The 11,805-nt window shown below is 36.7% G+C and overlaps 2 protein-coding genes across 5 annotated transcripts; one reads left to right on the forward strand and one right to left on the reverse strand.

The window, feature by feature from the left end:
• Positions 1-96: 96 nt before the first annotated feature.
• LOC148252872 (putative E3 ubiquitin-protein ligase EDA40) lies at positions 97-3,933 on the forward strand. The gene is made up of 3 exons (XM_088207461.1): positions 97-513; positions 909-1,019; positions 2,288-3,933. Exons 1-3 carry the CDS (start codon positions 403-405, stop codon positions 3,692-3,694), a joined length of 1,629 nt encoding a protein of 542 aa, XP_088063587.1. The 5' UTR covers positions 97-402; the 3' UTR covers positions 3,695-3,933.
• A 784-nt stretch (positions 3,934-4,717) lies between these two features.
• On the reverse strand, positions 4,718-11,505 carry SRD2 (snRNA activating complex family protein). 4 transcript variants are annotated; one of them, XM_022046428.2, is made up of 12 exons: positions 10,853-11,505; positions 10,420-10,573; positions 10,268-10,323; positions 10,097-10,163; positions 9,949-10,007; positions 9,130-9,313; positions 7,464-7,552; positions 7,290-7,377; positions 7,022-7,120; positions 5,750-5,875; positions 5,408-5,668; positions 4,718-5,093 (listed from the first exon to the last, which is right to left on the reverse strand). In XM_022046428.2, exons 2-12 carry the CDS (start codon positions 10,543-10,545, stop codon positions 4,821-4,823), a joined length of 1,428 nt encoding a protein of 475 aa, XP_021902120.2. In that variant the 5' UTR covers positions 10,546-10,573; positions 10,853-11,505; the 3' UTR covers positions 4,718-4,820. The 4 variants fall into 4 exon arrangements, with proteins under 4 accessions (XP_021902120.2, XP_021902119.2, XP_021902121.2 ...); XM_022046427.2 differs by having other exon boundaries at positions 10,420-10,623; positions 10,853-11,504; XM_022046429.2 differs by having other exon boundaries at positions 7,290-7,374; positions 10,420-10,617; positions 10,853-11,503.
• Positions 11,506-11,805: the final 300 nt, after the last annotated feature.

The raw sequence follows: 11,805 nt of genomic DNA on the forward strand, positions 1-11,805 counted from the left end.
GTAATAAGGTGGAGCCCACCCCTTTTTAGTCTTCAGCAGCCGTAAAAAAAATATTTATTTTATTTTTTTAATAAAAAGGTCTATGAGGAGTTACGGTTTGCCTCCGGATGCGTAATAATTGAATATAAATAACTCAGAAATGGAGGAACGCTCAACTTACCAGGCTGCTGACTGCTGCTGCTGGAGGAGGAAGAAGAAGACCACCATTTGAACCCAAAGCAAAACTCTTTCTCTCTCACCAGAGCTGGGGACACATTGCAGACTCTGCAGCACCGCACCTTTTGTCTCCCTCTCTTTCTCTCTCTTTGAGTTCTCTGCTTTTGTTTAGTATAGCAACAGGTGGGACAAGAAGAAGAAGAAGAAGAAGAGGGAGAGAGAGAGAGAGAGAGAGAGAGAGGAGGAATGGGGGTAAGAGGTGCGTCGTCGAAGCTGAGGAAAGTGGCGAAGAAAATTGTTGTAGTTGCATGCGGTTCCTTCTCTAGGAAGCGTTCTTCTTCTCTTGTCGATCCTTCCGTAAGCTTCTCTCCTTCGTTCCCTCCCTTTTTTTCATCTCTTATGTTTCGGATTCCGCATTGCTCTGCTTCTTCTTTTTTATCTTTGGATTTCATTGTGGCGTTTGATTATGTATTTGCGTGATTCGACATTTTTGTTTGTTTTCTTCTTATAATTTGGGAAATTCTCTTTTGCCCCCCCTTTTACTTTCTGGTAAAGAAACAAATCCAGGAAACAGAAAACTCTTTTGCTTAATTAGTCTTACATTTCTTTACTATTTTCAGATTCTTGCTGAAATTTTTGTCTGCTTGAATTGAGGACTATAGATAGATACATGTATGCCTAGTGTGTGTGTGTGTATATATATGTGTGCGTACGCTTTAATGGATGACGTTTCCAGCTCTGTTAATGAACAGATCTCGGCGCCTTCTCCATTGTCTCCCTCAAACCCTAACAGCATTTCACTACAACAAGAGGAAACCGCAGAGGAAGCAGAATCCACCATCACTAATAATGTCACTTGTAAGGTATGATACAACACTACCATTTCTTCCGCCTTCAGCTCAGCCATCCGATGATTCTGCTTTTGATGGTTATATTTTATCTATATAAAAGAAAAAAAAAATGAAACAAAAGCTTTGTTGGATTGCGTAATTAACGTATCCACTTCTTGTGTTGCTTTTGAACTTTGGGTTTTGGAATCCAATGACATTCAAGTTATGCCTGTGGGATCTCATGTTTACTTGTGCTATATATGTATATATGCCCATGCGCTTTCGTTCATTTCCCACAAGCTACTGTCCCCCTCTTTCTTCCCTTCAGTGATTTTCACACTGGCCGAGGATTTCTGTTTCTTTTGCTGCTCCACTTGCTTATTTATTAAAGTTTCAATAACACCATAAATTCAAATCTCTACAACCTTTCTGTACTTCATACAACAAACCCATGAGGCAATTTCATGAATAATCATACAACCTCGGGAAATTCCAGGCATGGGTTTTCATTACTTATGGCCTTTGCATTGGAGAATGGAACCGCTATGATACGGAGGTCCCACTTTCCATCATTCCGTGCACTCATGATTTCTCGCCACTCCACCACTTTCTCTTATTTTCGCCTTCCCATGTATATTCCAGATTACTGCAGTTCTTACTTGATATTTTAAAATCGAAAGAAAATCTGAAAGGAAAATAAAAAAAGTGAATTTTCTGGGTTAATATGCTCGTAGCTTAGAGATTCTTGTTACAATGACGGTTCTAATCTTTAGTTATGAGATTGGATAAAAAAAATTCAAACATTTTCTGATGTAGAGAGTGTCCCTAAGTCTTTGCACTGGAACTTGCATTATGGATCTTCACGCAAATGTAAAAACTGCAGTCTACTGATTCTTAAATACTATTTGTCGTGTATAGAGTGACTAGTTATCACGGAAGTTAACGCTTGTGTATCCTGTGTATTACTACTATTCTGTGTGATGTTCTTGAACTGTTGCGTAGGTAGCTTTGGACTGCTGGGAAGTTCATTACATCCTAATCTCTTATCTATTTCAAGTGCAATACTGCAATAGCTCAAAGAATTGAGTAGTTAAGTTTACTAGCATTCCAGAGAAACATTATTACTCTTTTCTATCCCCAACCATAAAATATAAAAGTAGGCTAGTAAACCATATTCTGAAATTAGAGGTTGTATAAGAAGTAAAGAACCAAGAATGATGGTTGAGGATGTTTCATCTATCAAAATTTCATGGCAGTAATTATTTGTCTCTAATATGTTTACTCACTGTTTGTTCTGGCAGAGCTTGTGTGCAATATGTCTAGAAGCTCTGAGTTACAGTACAGAAAGCAGCCCAGGGCAAGCTATATTCACAGCCCAATGCTCTCATGCATTCCACTTTGCCTGCATCTCATCCAATGTCCGTCATGGTAGTGTCACTTGCCCCATTTGTCGTGCCCATTGGACCCAACTGCCTCGCAATCTAAACCCTCCAGCTTGTTCCCTCCCTTGCAACCAAAATGATCCCGTCTTTCGCATCCTTGATGACTCCATTGCCACTTTCAGGGTCCACAGGCGCTCCTTCCTGCGCTCTGTACGATATGATGATGATGACCCTATCGAGCCTGATAATACACACAATCATCCTCGTTTGGATTTCTCTCTCATCCCTCTCCCACCCTCAGTCCTAACTCAGCCCTGCAGCCTTCATCACCATCTATGTACACATTCAACTTTGCAGATGAGCAGGACTGAGCGCAACCCATATCATCATCGCCGTCATCATCACATAGCCAGCCCCTCATCATCAGTTTCATCACAACAAACAGATAGTCAAATGCCTTCCTATGCCTGCACTGCCTCAAATAGAAGAGCTGCCTATCTCTCTGTAAAACTGGCACATCCACGAGCAATTGACTTGGTGCTGGTTGCAAGCCCCAATGGGCCACATTTGAGGCTTCTCAAGCAATCCATGGCACTAGTGGTGTTCTCCCTTCGACCTATTGACCGTTTGGCCATAGTAACTTACTCTTCCGCTGCAGCACGTGTCTTCCCTCTAAGGCGCATGACTTCCTATGGGAAGCGGACAGCATTACAAGTCATTGACCGCCTATTCTATACAGGACAGGCAGATCCAATTGAAGGCCTCAAGAAAGGAATAAAAGTACTTGAAGATCGTGCGCATAAGAACCTGCAATCTTGCATCCTGCACCTATCAGACAGTCCTACCAGATCATACCATGCCATCAACATGCAAGTGCCAGTTCCAATCCATCGATTTCATGTAGGATTTGGATTTGGCACTTCAAATGGATTTGTTATGCATGAATTTGAAGATTTCCTAGGGAGACTATTGGGAGGTGTTGTAAGAGAAATCCAGTTAAGAATTGGGGAGGAAGCTCGGGTCATTAGGCTTGGAGAGCTAAGAGGCAGTGAAGAAAGGAGAATCCTGCTTGAGTTTGAAGATTGTGGAGATGTTCGAGTTGGGTATAGCTATGTCGAAGGAGGAGTTGATGAATGCATCAGAACAGGGGAAACTATGGTGAGTTTAAGCGATAAGAGGGAACCAAATGCCGCAGGGTGTGAGGCAGTCACAGGGAGGGAGATCAGCATCATTGGCGGGAGGAGTAGCAACGCCGATAATTGGGAATACCATGATCCTTACCTAGCTCGAAGGTGGGCTAAGCATTTGCATGGATATAGGTTCTGAAACAGGATCAATATTGTGATCAATTGCCTTGCTCATGGTATATATATAGACACACAAACTGACACACTCTTCAATCATTTCTGCTAGTCGCCTGAGACCACTGTGAATCCCTAATTTTCTTGATCCAACCAAAATCTTCAACTCAGAAGAGCCATGTTACATTACATAGCACCCTGTGAATCTCATTCATGTCGTGGAAATACATTAACCATTTTATTATTATTATTTTATTTAATGTCTATAGCTCATTGATATATTTTTAAGCATGTTGGAATGATGCTACGATTTAGTAAAAAATAATAGTTGAACAAAAAGGTGTATGAACTAGATTATCATATAATGTCTACAGGCCATAAGATCCTATAAGAGTGTAAAGGTGAAAAAACATAAAGTCTTGGCAAAAGAGTATATTTAGTATCTTCAACTATCTAGGTTGGATAGACTCCAACTACATAATCAAATTGATCCCCTCTATCAACACCAAATCCAAATGTCAATAAATAAAATCAGTCTTCAAGACGTGCATGTATATATATATATATATGTATACCAACCTGATCAAAAGTGAAGTTGGAATATGGTAGAATAGGAAAAGGTCGAATCAAAAACCTGAATACTCAGATTACTCATATTTACCGGAATGGTAACTCTTGTGCTGGCTACTTCGTCTGTTGGGTTCACCACATTCCTAGAGAGACATTGAGATATTGACTGACGGAAGCTACTCCTGAACATATTAATGTTCATAAACAATTGTGTTAATGTTTGATCCCACATTATAAAAATGTTGTTTGATATTTAATAAGTTTAACATTATATAACCTTCTAATTTTTTCATATTCTTATTATATTTGCATACCATTTTTTAAACACCATTGTTTTGAATCATCTTACTTTTTTATTAAACTCTGTTTAAGTGTTAAGAAGTTTAAAATATGTACATGCTTAAAGTGCAATACTATAACAGACCTCTTATGCGCTGCTGAGTTAGTACCAAGGGATGCACAGTGGTGGATGATAGAATAGAACAATGGCTATGTCACGATCAAAAACAAGCAACAGCCAATTATATCATTGGTCTCAGGAGTAAATTTCAAACATCAGTAAGATTTTGTGCTAAGAGGATTCAGTAATCATGCAAATAATCGTTGACAGAAAAATCAGTGTACGTCCCGGAATGGAGGAGGGAAAAACAATAGTCACAGAAATAACAAGGGTTCTCCTGGGCCCATTTGTCATCAATAGTCACCTTTACAGCTCTGTAAATCTTACATACATCACATTTCTCTGGCCGTGGTTTTCTCTGAAATATGATTCTAGGATATGCAGCTCGGCTATGATTGTCCTCCGGGTGAATCAACCTCATGTCTCGGACCACAAGAGTGTGCTTGCAATCTCCCTTCACAACCCATCAAACAAACCAAATATTTAACACAAAATCCTTATGAACTTTAACATCCACATATATGATTCAACAAAAATGCTAAAAAGTCTTTTATCAAGTCTCGTTATTAGTTACACCTAATCTTTAGTTAAAGTAGTACTTCTCCATCTCACACAAGTAGAAGTCAGAGGTTCGACTTTTACTTAGTGCAAGAATAAATAATATATATCACCTTGTACTAAAATAACCTATTATTAGTCGACAAAATTAGTGAGTAGTGTGAAAAAAGGGCGCTAAAGAGAAAGAAAAGAAGCTTTATAAATCTGTACCTGATGACAGTAGAGATATCCAGCACCAAGTCGAAATCTTAAGTCACAAAACTGTGTCTTGTGCATGTCAGCAGCCTCGAACTGAGGCAGGTTGGAGGCTGTTACCTCACCTAAAACTGCTTTCTGCTTTCTCTGTAACTCACCAGTTAGGATGCTTTCCCATTTTCTCATAGCATCCTCCTGTGAATTCCTAAGCCAATCAAAAATGGGCTCGGTATAATCTATAGCTGATGGATCCCTTAAATCATTGTAAAACACATCCTGTGGAATAATAGTTTTTTATCAGATAAATTCACAACTAATCAACTGAGTCATCAAGGAACAAGTCACAGAGGTCCTTACTTCTATAAGAAAGTAGCCTGAAGGATCATGCTTTCCTGCCTTCTTCATCATCTCATCTGTCAAGCAATAAATCTTGTCCCTCAATTCAGTCAACATTTGCTTGCCGAGGACCATGAACTCTTGGGTCTATAACAATTTCACAAAGATAACAATAACTGAACAATGAGGGGGAAACTTTAATGCACATAGTACAAGACATAATAGAACAGATATTTATATACTTTAGCAAATTAATTTCAGGCTTTCAGCTTCTACACATCTTAGGAAGAATATAAGATAAGATCCATCTTTAGCAACTCGTGAGGTTTTTCTTCAACTGTTGAGTAAGAAATTGGTTTCTACTTAATGAAAATAACTTTTGTGGTGTTCTTAGTTCCAATCAAAGGTTGTTTGTGTCTTAAGCAGGAAAGATTTATTTAAGGAATGAGTTTTCAGTTAATTTTACATGTGTGGGTTCAAATTGCATTGTTGATCTTGGATTCCCCATCAGCAACAGGAGCAGAATATATTTTTAGAAGCAGAGAGCGTCTTTCTATTGTTGCAGACATAACAAAAACATTCCAGCCAACACAATAAAACTTTATTAGCTCTTTTATACTTCAAAACTCAAAAATTGAGACAGAGTAAAGGCATTCTTTTTTTTTTTTAAATAATAAAGGCAGAGGACACTGAACAGTAGTAACAGGAGAAGAGTGCAGGCTAACAACTTATCATAACAACATTGGAGACAATCCTCCAGGAGTCACATTTAACTTCTTAGGTTCATGCCAAAATTAACAGCAAAACATTTTTCAGACAGACATGAGAGCTCACGCATCAACTAGCCATCCAAACTAGCTAAGAACTAAGATCATTTATGCTCAATCAACTCCGATGTAAAGGTAAATAACCTCCAGGTCCGAAATCTTATGCCAAAGTTTCGTTTACCTTTCTACCTCAATATCCTTCCGCCCCACAAGACAAGGGGGAAAAATGAAAAGAATCTTTAAGTCTTTCAATATTTCAATATAGGAATACATCCTTAACAAAAGTTGTTAATAAACTTCTCTTTTCAAAAACAACAGGCACTCGGATATTATAATTGAAAGAAAATTTTGGGCAAGGATTTTTGTTTTAATAGAAATGAAACTGAAAAAATCATAAAAGAATCATAAATATTTTCTTCCATATACTATAAGCTCCTAGAGAACAATAACCATAGAAAGAAAATACACTTTACGCCATTTCCTTGTGTTTAAGGTTTGCAAGCAAAAACTGTGTATGATGCTATACCTTCACCCATTTCCGTACGTTATGGTAGATCTCAACACAAAGAACAACTTCAGAATTCAGGACATCTACCTGCTCCTGAATATTTGATGACCTCGCCATCTGTTTAAAATTGAAGAACATAACAAATGAAAAAGGAGAGACTAAGAAGTTTTCGACAAAGCAAACAGTCAGATTCAGCAAGTAAAAACCATCTTCATATATTCGAGTCACATCATGGCTCAAATATTGGTCAGCTAAGGATTAAAATAAGAAGCAACTTCAAGCACACCTTCGCTGCATACTTAGCTGACTTAAGGGACTCTAATCTTTCAAGTTTCTCTGATGATGGAGCAGCAAGTTCAATGATCTTTGAGCTGCTGCCAAACTAGGTTAGATACAACTATTAGCATAAAAAGAAGAGAGGCATCAAGAATTTTTTTTTTGCATATGATGTGGTACAGACTTTAAGGAATGTAGTCTTGCAGTTGCTTTGTCTTCTTCCTGCTTTTTTCTCATTTTTGCCAGTTGCTCCACCCTCACAATATAATCCTCCTGCATTATAGAAAAAAGAATAACTCTTCGCAAAAACTTGTCATAGCAACAAACTTACAACATATTTAGTTCACTGTATAGAGCATGAATTGATAAAAATTGTACTAATAATTCAAAGACTTATTACATTAGTTGGTTGGCTGAATCAAGATTGCATTGTAATTATGATTAGTAGAGAAGTCATAATCCTGATTCATGGTTTAAGAGCCATGAACCAACATTACATCTTTGCCTGTACTCACTAATTTTACTTTCAAGACTATTGTACCCTTCATCACCAAGAAGAGTTTTAATTAATTGATTAATGTTTTATTTTTTATAGAGTAGATATAATACTTTAATCATATGATATATCATGATGAATTGTATTAAAGTATAGCATATCATATGCCTGTACTCACTAATCATATGATGTTATTAATAAAATAATGATATGAATTTTATCAATTTATCATGATATAGTATGTATATTTTTAATATATAGAAGAAATACATGAATCTTTAAACAAATCAAATAATATCATGAAGTTATTATAATAATTTATAACTTATTATAGTTTTGTTTCAACTTTTAATACTACCAACGAGTATTATAATAAGTTAGAACCAGAAATTGTAATGTAATTTGCAATTCCATTATAACATTATTCTGTTACTAGTGAATAATTATTATATTCAAGTTATATTCCATTTTGCAAACGGAACGTGCCATTACAAGGCAATAGCAACCTTTTGATACTGATCAACATATAGATGCACATGTCTAATTGCAAAGAGGATAAACTTCCCAGATATGACCCTCAGACACTTCTTCCAATGTCATTATTAAATACAATTGATCACTTTAACATTGAAACTAGCCAAATAAACCACATTAAGAAAGTCATTCTATTTGCACTCTACAAAATATCTATGGTACATACGTATATGTGGTATCTTTTTCCTCACTTTGAAAGAAGACTGGAGGATAAGTAACTTCAAATGAAAAAAATTGCATCCACTGAAACGATTTATAAAGAAAACATTTCAATCAGAGCAGAGGCACAAGACATATTTAGAGCCAGAAACAGTAACATCTACATACAGAAGCCAATAACAGCAAAGAATGAGTATCACATATTCCACTGGTCCAGGATCCAATTTCTAAAACTCTTTTGATAATAAATATTCTCAAAATTGCTTGGATAACAAAATATAATGTAAAAATATTGCATTAATAACCAGAAGAAACACACTAGCAGCAGTCAAAGAAATACATATTTAGGAAGCAGTAGTAGGGCATCTCCATTCGAGTCCGAGTGGCGGGATAGTATCTTCTAAGAAAGATGCAATAACTTATACAGTGAATTCAATTCTCGATTTCCATTCCGGATAATCAGAGGAAACCTTTACTATTTAAAGAACTTTGATTTTTTCAGCATTTGAGCATATATTAATTTATATCTGTTTCAGTCGTTTCAATTATAATCACAACTTATTTTTCTAACTTTATTACTCGATGAAATTGCAGGACTTCATGATTCATCAAACGAGATATACATATACACACACACAATATAGCAGGATATGCTACATACTTCAATAGGCTGATCATTTTTCTTCATGAGACTTCTCTTGGCAGACTTCTTAGTCAACATTCCATTATTACTGGCTCCAGGGGGATCTCCATTTGGATACTTAGAAGAAGCTGAACCCTTCTCTCTTTCGCAGCTTTTTGAAAGCTCATCTGTATCGCTCAATTCTTTATGACTTTCTTTTATTCTGTAAAACAGCAAAATCAAATTTATTTCTTAAAGTAACTAGAGTACTAATGTGTTCATTAGAGGAAAAAAACACAAGTGAATATATGTCCCATCATATGTTATCATTTGAAATAACAATCTGCCATAGTATATAGAAGACAGAACGAGCAAATTATCAAGAACCACAACTCCAACCAAATTTAATGGCAAATCAAGTTGGTTTAACCAGCAGTTTGATGTGACAGTCCATATGATTCTTCACTTATCCTCAACCTTATTCCCACAATTTACTCAGAGGATATCATCATTGACACAAATGCATTTGAATAAATATGTAGATCATCTTGCTCAACACAAAATCCTCTAAATTTTCAACTAATGGAAAAATAGGTGTTTTTTTATACATTTTTGTTCTAGAGAATCCAATTTGGATAGCAATTCTATGTTCAACAGGTAAAGGGAAATCTAAGCCACCCTATATAATTAAAAATGTGGCAGGCTGGTCGGAAGCTCTCCCTAAAAAGAAAAGACAAAACTTGCAGCAAATTTGTTACGGACGGATCCGGTTTGCTAACAAAAGATAAGATGGAGGCAGGAATCTAGGTACATAATTTTGCTAATAATGGGAACAGGTTGGAGAAGAATTTTGCATACCTTGAACAAGGGTTCTCCTCTGAAGCTTGTCCAGAATTCTTTACAGCATCATCTTGGCCCTGTAATCAACCCGATTAAACAAATTCTTGAGATGAGCAAATCTAATCCTTGTGATTAACAAATAAAACAAGCTGTGGCAGCCATAAACCTTAAAAGCTTCCTTGAAAGCCATATCCGCTATTTCTTCATCAGTAAAAATTTTGAGGTCGTCAACCCTGCACATCAATTACCACTTCTTCCTTCCTCATGAATACTCACAATAAACATTAAAAAAGGCAAAATTGAGAGAAAAGACAGTAGTTATAATAAAAGCATATACAATATATCATGATTGACATGGGTTTTAGAGGAATCCACGCATAGACTCTCCAGATCCTGCATGTCAATCAAAATTTTTGGTGATTATGATTAAATAAGGAATGAAAGAACAAGCAAGATCAGTATGAATGGAACAACGGAAGGAAGAGATACCTGGAGTTGAGGGAAGAGAGAAGCCTGGAAACTGGGTAGGCTGGTGAGAGGACCGATCATATTGGGGAAATATATGGGTCCTCCTCTTGGAACATGTATACTTTCTTCACTCTCTGTAATCTCCATTATCTTAATTCTTCTTGGTCCTTCGCTTCTTCGCAAGAAATATAACGTATGAAATTCCAAACTGATGTGAACCTGGTGCTACGATAGAATGTGAGAAGCAGTGAAATTGTTTCTTCTTAATATATAAACATATGTTCTATGAAAACTTAAATTTTAACATCTATTAACAAATATCAATCAACATATTTTTTTACATGAGAAATCCCCAACTCCTAACTCAATTCATCCTAACACAGAAAAACCAAAATGGTCATCTAACAACTAAAGCGAGAAATGAACAGTAGAAGAAGAAAAATATGTGGTCTACCCTTTGCCTTTGAGCTGCTTCCTCTGTCAAATTCCAAAACCCTCCTCTTTATCTCCCTTGATTCTAGCTCTCGATTGCTCCCTGATTTCCTCCACATTCACACTCTCACAATTTTCTCTCTTCATTCCCAAATCTCCCCTGTTAACATGCTCCCGAGACCTTAAACTCTTCCCCTCACCTTCACGATTCTCTTTCTCTCTAAAAATCCCCTTTCCCAAGTCGTCTCTGTGATTTTTGCTCCGGCTCTATCTCAATCTTCTCTCAGTTAACGATGATCTTTTTCGCACCAGACTATCTACCTCCCAAATCGCTTTGAAGCTCTCCTCTGATAACCGTGAGATTGTGTGTTCTCTTTGCGTGCTCCAGCTCAGATTGCCTCCGCCACGAGTTCCCGCGCGTTTTCATTCACTGTAAATTCTTGGTGATCATCGCAACAACCTACGTATTTTTTTCTTTGATTTCACCATGCGAGGTTTTTCCTTGTCTCTTCTCTATCACTCTAAACACACCTCTGATTTAGCATGATTCCGGAGCTCCTTGTCGTTTACCTCAACAGTCTGCTTCTCCACTGTCCTTCCCTTCCCTCTCTTTCATCACTCAGTTTTTCTCTCCTTCCCTGGAGCCCGAACAGAGAAATAGAGCATGAGGTTTGCTTTTGTCCTTCCCCAAAGAACCGAACGGTGTCGTTTCATTCTTCCAAAACCTGGGGCGGGCTGCCTTTCTTGGGCCAAATGAAAACGGGTTGGGCTTTGGTTTGCAGCTAATTATATAAACTATTCTAAGTTATTTATATTTTATTTTTTATTAAGTTTAAAAATTATAAAATTAAATATTAAATCTTAATATAATAAGAACAATTAATTTATTTTACTTAAAATCATGGTGATAATTTATTTAAATTTTAAAAAATTTATATACATACATATATATATATATAAGGGGAAAGGGGACAA

This window comes from Carica papaya, chromosome 7 (genome assembly GCF_054855325.1).
Source record: "Carica papaya isolate Zhongbai chromosome 7, ASM5485532v1, whole genome shotgun sequence".
Taxonomy (NCBI): Eukaryota; Viridiplantae; Streptophyta; class Magnoliopsida; order Brassicales; family Caricaceae; genus Carica; species Carica papaya.